We start from the raw sequence: 16,171 nt of genomic DNA, 5'->3' as shown, positions 1-16,171 counted from the left end.
TCATTTCTTATTTCCCGGTCACAGAAGGTCACAGAATGAACTGTTACTTGTCATTAGTCATTTCTTATTTCCCTGTCACAGAATGAATTGTTACTTGGTTTAAGCATCTTCATGATGTTTAAATGATCAAGTTATTGACTGGGTTCGAGGACAACAGCTGTTTTGTTTGACCCGAGGACGGATCTGTTGTTCGAAGCCAAATTTCTGTAATAAAGGAAGAGAGAACTCAAGAGATTTGAAAAAGGAAGACTTCATTTATATTGGAAGAAAGAATAAATTATTGTATAAAACTCAGGGGCATGGCTAACAAGAATCATAGGGGTGAATTACTTGAGGTAGTATTTTTAGTATTTATGCACATTTAGGAAAAGCAGAACAGGATCAATGGCATCGGAGTTCCTGTGTAGCGGGTATTTGGAGTTGTACTTTTTGTGTGTACACAACTTCTAGTTATCTGAGACTGCATTAAATCTTAAGTTCAGCTTTCCCAAAACATAAACATATATTGGGAATTATACGATATACTTCCTCATGGTTCTTGAGATGAAACGCAATATATAAGCATTAACAATTTATTGTTTGGCAGAAAATGGCCAATCTGTAACATTCAGGAGCTTTCGGGGGCTTCGATGAATAAACAAGTAGTTTACAGACATGGGGCTTGGTTTAAGGTGCTGAAAACGATATACCAGCAAGGACAATGTCTATTTTAAAAAGCGATTTATATCACAAAAGTGAGGATGAATAGTGAACTTATCGTAAAATGAGACTTGAAGCGAGAGGTGTCCGAAATCTAGTTAGGTACCTTGTGGTATTATTAAGGAGGGGGGACCCATGTATGAAACAAGTACCTGTGCAATTGTCCCCCCATAAAATATAGCTATATAACAATATGGAGAATTATTTTGTTTCTAACAAAGATATATGCAACATCGTACTAGGAAGATTAAAATTCCCTATGTCTCGATCATGGGAGTAATGAACTAAGCCATGCTGTTTCAAGGCCTTCAGTTGGACATGTAAATGGAGCATTTCTCTTTACAACCCAAAATTGTTAAGTAATTCATACAGTGTGAAAGAACTTATCTAAATACTTGTAATAAAATGAAAATATTATTTGAAATTTCAGTAGTTATTTGAACAAAACAAGAAATATATTGGTAAGTCGATGGGCATAATATGCTCTTACTAAGGGACACTACTGGGGTGTTTCAGAGATCCCCAAATCTCCTTTGGTAATGATTATTATTGATTTATGATATGAATTTACTTTGTAAGAAGTCGAATTCTCAGATTATTTTGTATATTAAAATCAGGCCATGAAAAAAATAGGTGAAACCTTTGTATGAAGGTTGACATGATTTTGTTCCATGCACACTTGTCTGTTTATGATGAATAAGCATCTGGCGGGTGTATCATGTGTTCTGGTGGTGCACTTTACTATGTCAAAGGTCAAGGGTCAAACTACTCTGGACATAAGAAAATATTGTCTTCTCGATATCATGTGAAATTTTTGATGACAGACATAAAACTTGGTACACTGGTACCCCATAAAGAGCCCCATTAGTTTTCAATTCACAAGGTCAAAGGTCATAATGTTGACTCAAATGACTGATTATTTGGAAATGTTTGTTCAGTATCCTGAAAGATCAAACTTTGTATTTTGTTGTTATCAATTATTATTATGTTCCCCAAACAAAGTTTGGGAACATATTGTTTTTACTCTGTTTCTTATTATGTCTCCGAACACAAAGTGTCGGAGACATATTGTTTTTGCTCCGTTTCTTATTATTCTTATTTTCTTCTTCTTATTGTTATTATTATGTCTCCGAACACAAAGTGTCGGAGACATATTGTTTTTGCTCCGTTTCTTATTATGTCTCCGAACACAATGTGTCGGAGACATATTGTTTTTGCTCCACAAAGTGTCGGAGACATATTGTTTTTGCTCCATTTCTTATTATGTCTCCGAACACAATGTGTCGGAGACATATTGTTTTTGCTCCACAAAGTGTCGGAGACATATTGTTTTTGCTCCGTTTCTTATTATTCTTACTATGTCTCCGAACACAAAGTGTCGGAGACATATTGTTTTTGCTCCGTTTCTTATTATTCTTATTATTATGTCTCCGAACACAAAGTGTCGGAGACGTATTGTTTTTGTTTCGTTTCTTATTAAGGTCTTCCGTTCTTCACGGAAGACCTTATAGTGATTCTATTGTTTCTTATTAAGGTCTTCCGTTCTTCACGGAAGACCTTATAGTGATTCTACTGTTTCTTATTATTATTATTATTTTTTTGACCAAATTTTTCTCGAAAACTATACAGTGGTTTTCAGTGAAACTTTCAGGAAAAATGCATTATATTATGAACTTTGTTTATCACAAAAAAAATTGGGAAAATTCCATTTCGGTTCCAAGTTATGGACAATTTCCTGATTTTCAAATGGAACTTTGTCCGCGAGTGATCTACAGGAAGGGCTAAAGATATGAACTGGAGACTTATTAGAGATGATAGAACATGACTTATAGATTTGCAGAATCACTATTCCGTACGTTGTCATCACTTCCGGTCGCTACCGGAAGCGAATTTAAAAAATGGATTTTTTCAACTTTTTTGTTTTTTATAAAGGTAAGATAAATAGAGACTCTTTATAGAATGCTGAATATGATATTTGTTTTTAAATTGATCAAACCAAACTCTAGATATTCGTAATTTTCATTTTGAAGCGAGGTCCTCGCTAGCCTAATGGTTAGCGTAGTGGATTTTCATGCGGGCGACCCGGGTTCAATCCCCAGATTACTCGAATATTTTGTTCCCACTTTTTCCAGCTTAAAAATGAGATTTCATTCTTGAAATGGTGTCTTGTATTTGTTCCGTGCGTTATTTCGATATTTTCTCAATATCAACATTTTATAATTCTTCATGTATGCAGAAGTATGTACAGGGAATGCACAATGTACATGTAAAACATGTACATTTGTTATGAGTGAAGAAAAACTTTTCTGATAACAGAGAAGAACTTAGTATTCCGAAAACATTGATCTACCGTTCACATTCAATCTGCTTAATACTACAAACCATTAATTTTCTCATATTTTATTTCCTCGGGACAAAGGAATAACTGAGATTGTATAACGGTTATATATATTGTGATATCAATACAATTTTTTCCCCTATTTCTTTATCTATATACTTTATAAGTGGCACATACATATGTACTTCTACATGCATTCAAATTAATATCGATAGTATTAATACTGTCATTTTCTTCTTGAAACAACGGTCCTCGCTAACGCAATGGTTAGCGTGTTCGATTTTCACGTGGGCGACCCGGGTTCGATCCCCAATATACCTGTACTTTTTCAAATTATTTTTTCTACGTTTTTATCATTACTTTCATGTTTGGTATTATTCAATGGCCAAATTATGTTATTTTCACTGTTCTTATGTAAATTAGAATTATCATGTAGGTTCCCAAAATAATTGGCCTCACGTTCGCATCTAATCTGCTAAATACTACTAACTATTAATTTTCTTGCATTTAAAGTAATTCGGGACGATATATCGATTCACTATGAAAACATTAGAGATTCATCTTCATATCTATTTTGCTAAAAATGAAATATGAGTATTTTAAGAATGAAAAAGGTAAATGCACAAAGAATTAAAACCTAAGAACTGAATAAAACAGTCATTGGATTTGGGAAAGAAATAGCATACAAAGTGCAAGGATATAATTATTGTTGCAGTGACAGAACAGATAAAGGATACCCATTGAGTACAATCAGTGGTTATCCAATGAAGAAGAAATTTCTATTTGCACTGCATTAGTTTATAAATTTGGCACTACAGTAAAACGTATAACAAATGAAGAATTTAAGGTTATCTACTGGACACGGAAAGAACGGAAGACCTTCTTGTTGCCATGGCAACAAGTTTCTAGTTATTATTATTATTTTTTTGACCAAATTTTGTGCAGGAGTTTTCTCGAAAACTATACAGTGGTTTTCAGTGAAACTTTCAGGAAAAATGCATTATATTATGAACTTTGTTTATCACAAAGAAAATTGGGAAAATTCCATTTCGGTTCCAAGTTATGGACAATTTCCTGATTTTCAAATGGAACTTTGTCCGCGAGTGATCTACAGGAAGGGCTAAAGATATGAACTGGAGACTTATTAGAGATGATAGAACATGACTTATAGATTTGCAGAATCACTATTTCGTACGTCGTCATCACTTCCGGTCGCTACCGGAAGCGAATTTAAAAAATGGATTTTTTCAACTTTTTTGTTTTTTAATGTTTTTCTTTGATAAAGGTAAGATAAATAGAGAGTCCGGTAGTGTTCTCAGAAACTACAAAAGGGATCGATATGAAACTTTCCAGGATGATAGTACAGCATTTGTAGATGTGCATAGTGATAGTCATTTTGTCTGCACGTGCATGCACACGCGCGCACGCACGTGCACTGCAATTTTGGTACAAAAAATGGAAAATCAGAATATGAAAGGGATCGATATGAAACCTTAATAGGATGGTAGTATATCATTTGTAGATATGAAAAATAATAGTTATTTTGTCTGCACGCATGCGCGTGTACTACAAAATTTGTACACTAACTTTTAAATCAGTCTAACTTTGCACGCGCATGCACGTGCGCTTCATTTTGATTGGATAATACTAAAACGTTTGTAACTATCTTATTTATGAAGCGAATGAGATGATATTCACAGCATACGTAGACAATATGTGTATTTATATATTGGTGTAACAAAAAATGCCAATGCACACGCACATGCAACGTTTTTCAAATGTTCAATTTTTAAAGGACGATAACGTTTTTGTTTTTCTTCAAATTCTATTGATATATGGGGTTTAGATGTGTCTTGGTACTCCTTACAAATTGCTGTGGTTAGAATTACTGCTCAGCACGTGCATGCATGTGTGCTGAATTCTGATTGGACGATTTTAAAATTGCTATAACTTACTTATATTTGGTGGAAATGTTATGAAATTCATACTGTGGGTATATGATACAAATGCCTGTTGAACGACATCAACAAAAATTCGGAATCATACACGTGTGCTCGTGTATGCACATGCAACGCTTTCTTTCATTTCTTGGTACTGAAATGACCATATTGAACGTACGTACTACATGTAATTAAAGGCTAAAATAAAATGATTTTTTGCTATAGATTCACAAGGACTTTTTAGTTGGGGGAGGTTTGGGGAACATATGTAACGGTTCCCGTTACAATTAGAACTAGTTATTATTATAATACAATATTTATAAAGTGCCTTATATAATTAGTAAAGCACTGTACAATATAAAAATACTTAAATAACATATATGTACAAAGAAGAAGAAAACAACATAAAAACATTATAAGGAATATAAAAGCAACATTGAATGGCTGAAAAGATACTAATTAAAAGTTAAGTACAGTGTATATAAAATGTAATTATGAAAAATTAAAATATGAATAAATATTGATGCATGTTAAGTTTGTACAAGGTAGATTATTATCCTTCAGAATAATACAGTCAATTTCATTGGTTGAGGGCTGGTCACGTGGAGGGAGACAATTTGTGATGTCTCCCTCACACACAGGGTGACAACTGTGTTGTCTCCCTTTAGAAGATAACTTCTAATGGCACAAGCGAGAAAGCTCTATCAAAAAATAATTGAAAATATGCGGGTTCGTTAATCATAAACTTCATCGTCAACATTAACGCTCGCAAATAACAATCAAGAGAAAAAATATTTTCATTTTAATGCAATTTTGCATTTCACTTGATGTTTACGTTTTTGTCTTGAAATACGTTATGAAATGTTTACGTTTGACGTTATGTTTTTGCGTCATTCTACTGTGACGTCACAATTGAAAGCTTTCTCTCGTTCAACTTTCTCAAACCTCAATGTTTTGCTTTCGTTAACATATAATATATCTAATAAATGTATGACATTGAGTGTAAAACAAAATAATGTATGTAGTTGAGGGTAACATTAATTTTAGCCCTCAAAAACTATTGAAAAGTTATCAGAATTTTCCGCAGAGAAAGTTATTACGAATTTATTGACATTTTGGATAAAAAGGTCAATAAATGTGTGATAGTTTTTTTGACATTCAAATTCTTCAGGATAATAAAACTATTATGGACTGTTTAGCAGGGAGACATCACAAATTATCAGGTCTGAGTAGGGTTATCACCCGAGGCGCCTATGCGCCCTCGGGTGATAACCCTACTCAGACCTGATAATTTGTGATGTCTCCCTGCTAAACAGTCCATAATTGTATAATGGCAACATATACATCAGTTAATGATCTATAAACCAAATGCCTTATAGAACTGTATGATCTGTTCAAGGAGATTGTATTTAAAGTCACTATATATTCTATTCCTGAATTACAGATATGTATGATCTGATTGGTTGAAGGAGATTGTATTTTAAAGTCACTACACATACTATTCCTGAATTACAGATATGTATGATCTGATTGGTTGAAGGAGATTGTATTTTAAAGTCACTACACATACTATTCCTGAATTACAGATATGTATGATCTGATTGGTTGAAGGAGATTGTATTTAAAGTCCCAATACAGACTATTCCTGAATTACAGAGATGCAGCAGACAAGGTGGTGAGAGGAGATGGAAAGTTTGAAGAGCTTATTGTCTGCTCCAATGAGATTGCGGCAAGCACAGCTCAGCTCGTGGTGGCATCAAAGGTCAAGGCTGACAGAAAGAGTAAGAAACTGTCAGAACTGTCCGAGGCTTCCAGAGGGGTCACAAGTTGTACGGGAAAAGTGGTGGGGTCTGCCCGAGAAGCAGCTCAGATCATAGAAGAACAAAGTGAGTGAAATTTTTTTCACCAAGTTTTGACGCAGAAAAAGATATGATTTCAAAAGACTTTTCATAGATAGCAACTGAAGATTTTGAGTCTAGTAATTGCAAAATATGTTGATTATTCAATATATAAATGGGTGATTGTTCGATATATAAATGGCTGATTGTTCAATATATAAATGGCTTAAGGCTATGATAATATGGATGCACAGAATACATGTACCTAATAGAATAATGGATATGAAAAGTAAAGGTGTAAGTAACAAAATTTGTGTCAGCTTTATATTAAACCCTATCTTTATTGAGCATTGTTATTCCTTCCAGACCTCATGGATTTCACAAAGCTTAACTTGATACAAGCCAAAAAAGAGGAGATGCAGTCCCAGGTACAATCACTAAAGACCCCAGCTGAGCAATGTCTTATTCTCAGAGTAACAGTTCATTATTATCGCTCTGATACTGCAATACTGTAACTATCTTAGAATCGATCTTGTGCCATCTGTTCATACATTTTGGCATCAAACTTTGAATACTGTTGTGAATAAATGTAACTAAGTATTTGTGGTATCAAAATTAAGGTGTGGATGCACATTGTACTAATGCACAAAGCAGAATATAATGTATATGTACTTCATTGAATGACCATTGTTGATAACTTGTGCTATGTTTAAATTTTAGGTGCGAGTTCTGGAGCTTGAAAAGGAACTAGAGACGGAGAGGTATAAACTAGGTCAAGTGCGAAAGAGACATTACCAGCTGGCTGGGGAAAATGAAGGATGGGAAATTGAGGTAAAATCAAAGTATTGTCTAAATTTTTATTATCCCCTCACGCAACTGGTTGTAAAGGGGATATAGCATCGCTGCTGTACGTGTGTGTGTCTCCGTTACAGCTTGTGGGCAAAATTTAAAGAGAACCCTTGCACTAAGGATTATCAAACTTCGCATACTTCTGTGGCATTGTCAGAGGATGAACCCTGTTTATTTTCAAGTAATTTGGTGAAATATTTTTTAAAATATCGCGTCATAACAACAATGAAACACTGGAATTTTATGTACTCATATGGGGATGTCACCATTGCCGGTGAAGGGGTGCAAAATTTAGGCCTATGCTCGGTGCTTACGGCTTTATCGTGCCACACATGCTGTGACACGGGGCCTCAGTTGTAACAGTCTCATCCGACAAGCAAGGGGTAGTGAGGACCTATTCTAAATCTGAGACGCTGTGTATGAATTAAAAGTGCCATTCGTTAACAAGCTTTGAGTAATTATTTGATAAACACATTTTGAACATGCCTTTGCATCACTACCCATGTTTGACATTCAGTATCTTATTAAAGAATGACTCGATATGTGTGCAATTTTGTACCCAGGTATAAAACATGTATTTGAAACAAGGCATGAAAATCGTGACGGTGTCGGTCAATCGGAAATGGGATAGGCTGGTTACTTATTGACTCGCCCTTATATATAGGTATAGAGATTTATTTAGATGTTGTTATTTTTGTTTTTCAGGAATCTTGACAGAATAAACCCTGTGATATATGAAAAAAGAGTTGACCTTCAGGAAAAGCATTGCCTGTCTGTCTTTTGAAGAAAATCCAATCTCCATGTTTATTACACCCATTTTGTATTTATTGAATAGCACATTTCATGCCCTTCAGCATTGTTTGAAAGTGTGTCTTCTGTCTGCTTACAATCTGGAAATCTTAACTTTAAACAGAAATGAACTTTTATCATTTTTAGGTTATTAATGTTGATATTAATGAAGCTGTGTAGTGCTTGTAATGATAACAAAACCACATGTGACAAAGCCCTACATGTAATTTAGTCCTTAGAATTTGTGAAAGTTCATGCAACATTTTTAAGGTTTGAATTTTTATTTTTTCATGGACAAGATTTTATGTGACTAAACAACAGCAATGTCATAAAATCAGTCTTTTGAATTGTGACATCTGGGATCAAGCACCATCCTTTACTTTAAATTAAAAATGTCATTTTTCAGTACCTCGGTCTTTTTATTTCAAAACCATTCAGTGCACTAGAAAACATAATTTATTCTTGGGCAGTGATTTTTCTTTGAAACTTGCATATATAGTAACTGTATGAATTATGTTTGCAAAGTAACATTATGTCTATGGAAATGAAACTCATACAGAAATGTGATCTGTTTCATTTCAAATTTTAAAAATCCAAAAAAAGTCATTCATTATGTCATACCTGTATCATAGGATCACCAGCATTTTTCTACAGATAACATATATCAAAATGTTGTGCATACATTCTTCATTCAAATAAAATAATTTTTGCTTCAAACTTGTGAAATTCATGTTAGAGGGTCAAGTTAGGTCAGACTTATACATACCAGTAGTCTGTTTTTTGATTATCTGTACTAAAATACTATTTTAATTTTTAAAATACTGTACAATGTATATTAAGTGGTTATTTTAGTGAGATTCAATATTAGTCATTTTGTTCAAAAGATGGGGTATTTAGTTTTAGCGTAATTGGAGTGATGAAAATCGTAATATACCGGTAAACATAAACCATGCTCTTTGTTTGAAGGGGAGTACCTGTGTCCCAAGAACAATGATTTCTAATGATAACCTATTACTGTTGATGCTCTTGTGCTGACATATCATTAGAACAATGATTTCTAATGATAACCTATTACTGTTGATGCTCTTGTGCTGACATATCATTTTCTGTGTACATGTATTCACTATAAGAGTTACACAGTTGTATGATAAAAATCACCATCAATACTTTTTCTGATCACCTGTTGTCCGTCATCTGTCTGTCCGTCTGTCTGTAAAATTTTCACATTTTCAACTTCTTCTCCAGAACCACTGGGCCAATTTCAACCAAACTTGGTACAAATCATTTTTGGGTGAAGGGGATTCAAGTTTATTCAAGTGAAGGGCCTCCTTTAAAGCGGAGAAAATCACAAGAATGCAAAAATAGGAAAATCATTTTTTCCAGAACCGATGGGCCAATTTCAACCAAACTTAGTTCAAATCACCCTTAGGTGAAAAGAATAAAGTTAGTTCAAATGAAGGGCCATTCCACCTTCAAAGGGGAGATAATCACAAAAATAGGGTGGCGTCATTTAAAAATCTTCTCAAGAACCACTGTGCCAGAGAAGCTGAAATTAACATGAAAGCTTCTGACTTGGTGGAAATTCATGTTTGATAAAAAATCATGACCCCCAGTGGTAGGGAAGGCCACAATAGGGGATCAAAGTTTTACATGCAAATATTAATAGGGAAAATCTTCTCAAGAACCACTGGGCCATAAGAGTGGAGATTTACCTGAAAGGCTCCTCGTATAAAGTAGATTCAAGTTTGTTCAGATAATGGCCCCCAGGGATAGGGTGGGGCTACAATAAGGGATCAAAGTTTTACATGTTGATATATTGGAGTGTCTTCTTCTCCAGAACCAATGAACAAATTTTAATCGAACTTGGTACAAATTATCCTTGGGTGAAGGGAATTAAAGTTTGTTCAAATAAAGGGATATTCCTCTTTAAATGTGAGATAATCTCAAAAATGAAAAAAAGTGTGGGGTCATTTAAAAATCTTCTCAAGAACCACTGAGTCAGAAAAGTGAAAGTTTAGATGAAGCTTCCTGACATAGATTAGATTGAAGTTTGTTCAATTCTTGGGGCCGCAATAGGAAATCAAAGTTTTACACGCTCATATATACGAAAAATCATTTAAAATCTTCTCAAGACCCACTGGGCCATAAAAGTTTAAATTTACATGAAAGCTTCCTGACATAGAGTAGATTTAAGTTTGTTCAAATCATGATTCCTGGAGGTTCGATGGGGCCACAATAGAGGATGAAAGTTTTGCATATGCTGATAGATAGGAAAAAATCTTTAAAAATATCTCTTGCACTATAAGCTATGGCTTTTATATTTTGTAAATACATTCTTTACAAGAAGACCTTTTATGTATTGCAATATTATCTGATCTTGTGACCTTGACCTGGAAGTTAGACCTACTTTTAATTTTAAAAAATGACCTATTCAATATTTCCTGAACTATTCAAAGTAGATCTTTCATTATATATCATGTATTTTGACTTTGTGACCTTGAACTTGAAGTTTGATCTACTTTTAAGAAAACATTACCTATTTAATATATTTGGAATTATATTAAGTATGACTTTCACATTTTGTATATAGATTCTTTATGGCAAGACCTTGATATTCCTGGAAGTTAGAACTTGTGACCTTGACCTTAGAGTTTGAGCCACTTTTTAAAAAATCTTACCTATATAATAACTCCTGAACTATTTAAAGTATGGCTTTCATATTTTGTATATAGAGTCCTTATGGCATTGTTATTCTGTAAAGCTGGACCTTAGAGTTAAACCTACTTTTCAAAAATCTGACCTATTCAATATTTGATGTAGATCTTTCATATCGTGTATAGAGATTTCTTATGGCAAGACCTTTCATTTCACATGTGACCTTTGACCTTGAAACCTTATACTATAACCTACTTGTAATCAATCTTTGGAACTATTTAAGGTAGGACTTTCATATTTTGTACATAGATGTTTTATGATGTAATCTTGTGATACAATTGTGTTCGATCTTGTGACCTTGACATACTTTTTACTTGACCTTGGAGTTGGACCTACTTTTAAAAATCTGACCTAATCTCTTGAACTATTTAATGTAGATCTTTCATATTGTGTGTAGAGATTTCTTATGGCAAGATATTTCATTTCACACTATGACCTTGTGACCTTTGTTTTAACCAAAATAGGTAGGCCATGTTAGTCATATTGGTGTTGAGGCACATCTGTGGTTTGTGAAATAATTTTCAGTTATGCAGTGATCCTTTGAGGCTAGATTTGGGCCACAATATGGGGTCAAACATATTCATGGGAGTAAAACGTGATAAAAATCACAACAACTGAACAATGGCAGGGCCAAGGTGATTCAGGTGAGCAATGTGGCCCTTGGGCCTCTTGTTTATTGCTCAAATTGTGTGGATTTACACATTTGTACAAGTATTTTATTTTACAACAGCCAAGAAAAATAACCGATTTCCCATAATAGTATGAATTAGTTGTCAGCATTACATCAACAGCCGCATTAATAATGTCAAATTAGATTCTACTTATATGGTAGGACTTGATTTTGAAAGCTGAAGACTCACCTTACCCTCCATCCCCACCCCCTTCCCCTCCTGATATTTAAAACCCCAAGAACTGAATGTGACTCGAACTGGGAAATTTCAATGAAAAATATATTTGTTCTTGGTTCAACGATACCAAGCAGTTTGTAATATAGAATGTGAAAAGTTACTTGTTACATTTATAACATATTTTGATATTAATGTCTTATCTTTTATTTATTTGCTATTATTTCAAAATTTGAATTTGTTGATTATTATTATTTTAGTCTTCTCAGCATTATGAATATCTGCTAGTTGATATATGACAGAAGAAGAAAAAAGAACTATGTATATGTATTTGCTTAAAATTTTATTTTTGGTTATTAACAAACACAAGTTCGGAAACCAAAACGGGTCATGGTTAGATAATTATGCTTGCAGCATGTGAATATCTTTCTGGAATTTATGAAAGTTTATGAGACTGCTTTGAAGATCTGGCAAAAATTATGGAGTAAATTTGATATGAGAAAATCAAAGAGATGTATGTGAAAGGTATATCAATGCTCACATGTCACTTGGCTATAATTGTGTTGGTTTTGATAACAGCTTTCAGTCTTGCATTGTGCACAAATGTACAAGGTTATTATGAAATAAAGATCATTGCATTTGGAAATATTTTCAATGTATAAAAATGCAAGATCACCAAACTATCTCTTAATATACATACTGTTGATTATGAATCGGATACGATTACTATTCTGTTTGTGCATGAAGAAGCACAAAATCCCCATATTTAGGATTGTGCAAGATCTGTAAAATATGAGTGTCTCTTTGATATTGAAATATCCATAGGCATACACATTGATTATTTAGAATTGTGTGTAGATATTTGATTATGATCCTTTAAATTTCATATGAATCATAAAGTTAAGTTCTCTTTAAAATGTGTACCCTCCTTTTTAACATATACTTTAAATATGAAAAGAAATTCCATAAAAATTTTCAATGCATTGTTTGATGCTTAGAAATCTGTTTGTTGTCAAATTCTGCATTGAAAGTGCATTAGAGTTGAATTCATTTGACTTGTACATTGTATATGCTATACTGTACAACCAATTAAACCATCAGCTGGATGTGACTGGGTAATAAATAGCAAGCTGGTGATAATATGTATGATCATTTATACAGGGGCTTAAGAAAATTATGAAAAGATGGGCATTTTAGTAGTATTCTATGTCAGTGGAATGACATCAACAAAAGTGTCATACTCGCATCGTTATAACTGGTAAAGAGACTGAAGGCAAACGTATTGCATGATAGACATTGCACTGGGTACACAGGTACTCCCAAAGAGTAGATGACCCCTATTGGTTTTAAGGTTGCAAAGCCAAAGGTCATACTCAAATGATTGTAATTGGAAATGCGTAATACAACTTGGTATTGCAGTTGCCCCTGACTAGTAAATAACTTGTATTTTTCTTTGTAATTACAGACATTCTAAATCCTCTTCAATGTTGCCACATGGGGAGCATATATCTGTTTCTAAAATATTTCTTGTTTGAAAATGTGTCAGGGGTCAGTAGGAATTGCTGTCAAATTTTATACCCTTCACCTTAAAAGTTTATGATTTACGTGAAAGTCACATGGTATTGAATTGTCTAGTTGTAATATTTTATTGTATTGTAATTTTATTTTTGTATATATACATCTCACATAAGACATCTTTCATTTTGAAATGAAAAGTAGTTTGAATGGACACTTGAATAGAAAAACCTCGCCATCTTATTTGCTTGCATTACAATGTCATCTTAAAAGTTTTACATGTACCGCTATTCCAGGTTTGTTGGAACACGTTATAGAATTACACCATGTGTTTTTTCCCAAAACTTGCTTGTACATATAGGTTATGTGGACATTGTTATCACCATATTCTTAAAAATCTTGTCAGATTATTTTGAAGGGGGAAAAAAGGAAAGAAAACTTGGTGCTTGCACTCAAATGTTACAATTAACTCCTTTAGTTTGAAGTTTATTTACAATGCGAGAAGGCTTAAACTCATTTGAATGATTATTGTATAATTTTCTTAAGGTAAATATGTACCGTTATGTCAGTGAGAAATAGTATAATGTATATTTCTTTCAGAATATTTTAAAAAGATTTTACTTCATGTGTTTTATGGGGGGGGGGGGGTATTTTGGAATCACCATGTCCGTCTGTCTGTAGATATGATTTTGTCCAGGCATGTTTTAAGAAACTAGTGCATGGATTTTTCTGAAAATTTGTACACTCATTACTCACCTTCTGAAGTTGTGCACATGGTATTTTCATATTGACTGAACAATTTTTCTTCAATTTACAGGCCTTTTACTTCTAATCATTTTTTCAACTAAAGAGAGTATATCTTAAAAATTCTTGAAGATATTTGATTTAAACATTGTAAATACATTGTTCTTAGACTAAAGTTATGTTTCTTATTCTAAATTAGAATATTTAAAGTATTGGAAAGTTATGGTAATTTCTATTTGGTTAAGAACATTGTTGTTTGAGAATATTTCAAAAACAAATTAAAAAGTTTGAATCAGACCTTTTATATACATTTTTTATTAAAGTAAAATAACATATATGTACTTTACATTTTGATTTATAGTGATTGTATGAATATTTCAATTTTCTATATATCCAAATCCTTTTTTAAACCATGTACAAAATTCAGTGAAATGATAATAAACAATTAAATCCTCTGAGAATCCTGATTATTGATATAGTGTTTAATAATGAGCGTCATCAGAATGTTTGATTGATTCATGGATTTTTTTAAAAGCAACACTTTCAATTTAAAAAAATAATATACTAGATGACCATTTGATTAGACAACTTCTGGGGGGGGGGGGGGGGGGGGAGTATTAGTCCCAAAAGGATAGTTCTAATTTATATTACTATTTTTTTTCTTGTGTTGCTACATGTATTTATGTGAAAATTGTTGATCTATATACATCTGTAGATATGATGACCATTTAGATAATCTAATATATACATGTATGTAGTAATTGTGGGGGAAATCATCATATTAGCATCCACTATGAACTTTATTGACTACAGGGAACTTTTGGAGTTGTTTCAATAGTTGTAAAATTGTTTAAAGCAGTTCTTTGTATGACAAGAAATTAACATGCAGAACTTTCAATGCCACCCGTTGCCCATTGCCTATTTAAGATCTGAGTCAATATAGTCACTTTTGTGCCACATAATTACCATTTGTTTGAACTTTGTTTATCTAAAGGGAATAAAGCATACCAAGACTCTTGTGTTTGTACATTCATAAGTATCCTATACATTCATAAATATCTAAGATGAAGATACTGAATGGCATAGGAGAGGAAGGACAGCTGGGGCACGTGCCACCCTCACTTTTTAAAGGGGGTACAACCATGTTTGTTGCAGCCCCCATAACCCTTCTCTAGATCCACCACTGAATGACATGAACTTATAAATTGCATGAAATAATGAGGTGAAATGGCTATTGGATTTGGCCGCTTTTTCTGTGGTCAACAAAAGCAATTCTACTGTACAAAAGTTAAAATTTTATACATAGATGCGACAGATGATGGTTTCTGAATAGTTTTAATGGATCCCTTCATATTTTATCATGAGGAATGCCTGAAGATCGACTGATTTTTAAATCCAATAACAAGCAGTTTTCATCATGATTTGTAATCTTTCACTCCTAAACAAAGTTGGCGGGTCTAAACACAAAGGACAGCATATGAATACACCTCTTGCTTTCCACATATACAAATCACGTGGCATTATTTATTCCATCATTGTAAATTGTGTTACAATCTTTATTTTTTATTATATGGAGCTATGCATGGTTTTCACTGAATACATGATTGATATTTTTCTTTAAATGCATGACATTTATTCGCTGTTATACTGCTATTATACCTAAGGCAAACACATTTTTAAAACTTTAAATTATCAAAAACATATTCCGTCATAGATACAGCCACTGAAAAAATGAAATTGGAAGTTGGTACAAATCTTGTTGTTATTCAAATACATGTAGTTATGGAAATTTTATATGTAGAACTGTCAACATGCATTTCGTTCAAACCCTAATTATGTTATGATGTACTAAATATATCATGAATGCTCACAAAAAATAAAGATTCCCCCCTCACCTTT

The 16,171-nt window shown here is 33.2% G+C and overlaps 1 protein-coding gene across 7 annotated transcripts in view; it reads left to right on the top strand.

Annotated features, from left to right (window-relative positions):
* The window catches only part of LOC125649532 (huntingtin-interacting protein 1-like), a 230,721-nt gene extending 215,435 nt beyond the window's left edge, over positions 1 to 15,286 (top strand). For 5 of the 7 annotated variants that reach the window (XM_056155233.1, XM_056155229.1, XM_056155226.1 and 2 more), the window contains 3 exons: positions 6,634 to 6,863; positions 7,182 to 7,243; positions 7,536 to 15,286. In XM_056155233.1, the coding sequence (XP_056011208.1) occupies positions 6,634 to 6,863; positions 7,182 to 7,243; positions 7,536 to 7,712 (469 nt within the window). In that variant the 3' untranslated portion in view covers positions 7,713 to 15,286. Of the gene's footprint in view, positions 1 to 6,563; positions 6,864 to 7,181; positions 7,244 to 7,535 lie in introns of those variants that run through there. The other 2 variants (XM_048877117.2, XM_048877144.2) reach the window with 2 other exon arrangements.
* Positions 15,287 to 16,171: the final 885 nt, after the last annotated feature.

This window comes from Ostrea edulis, chromosome 1, assembly GCF_947568905.1.
Source record: "Ostrea edulis chromosome 1, xbOstEdul1.1, whole genome shotgun sequence".
Taxonomy (NCBI): domain Eukaryota; kingdom Metazoa; phylum Mollusca; class Bivalvia; order Ostreida; family Ostreidae; genus Ostrea; species Ostrea edulis.
This window is presented reverse-complemented; position numbering and strand designations above follow the sequence as displayed.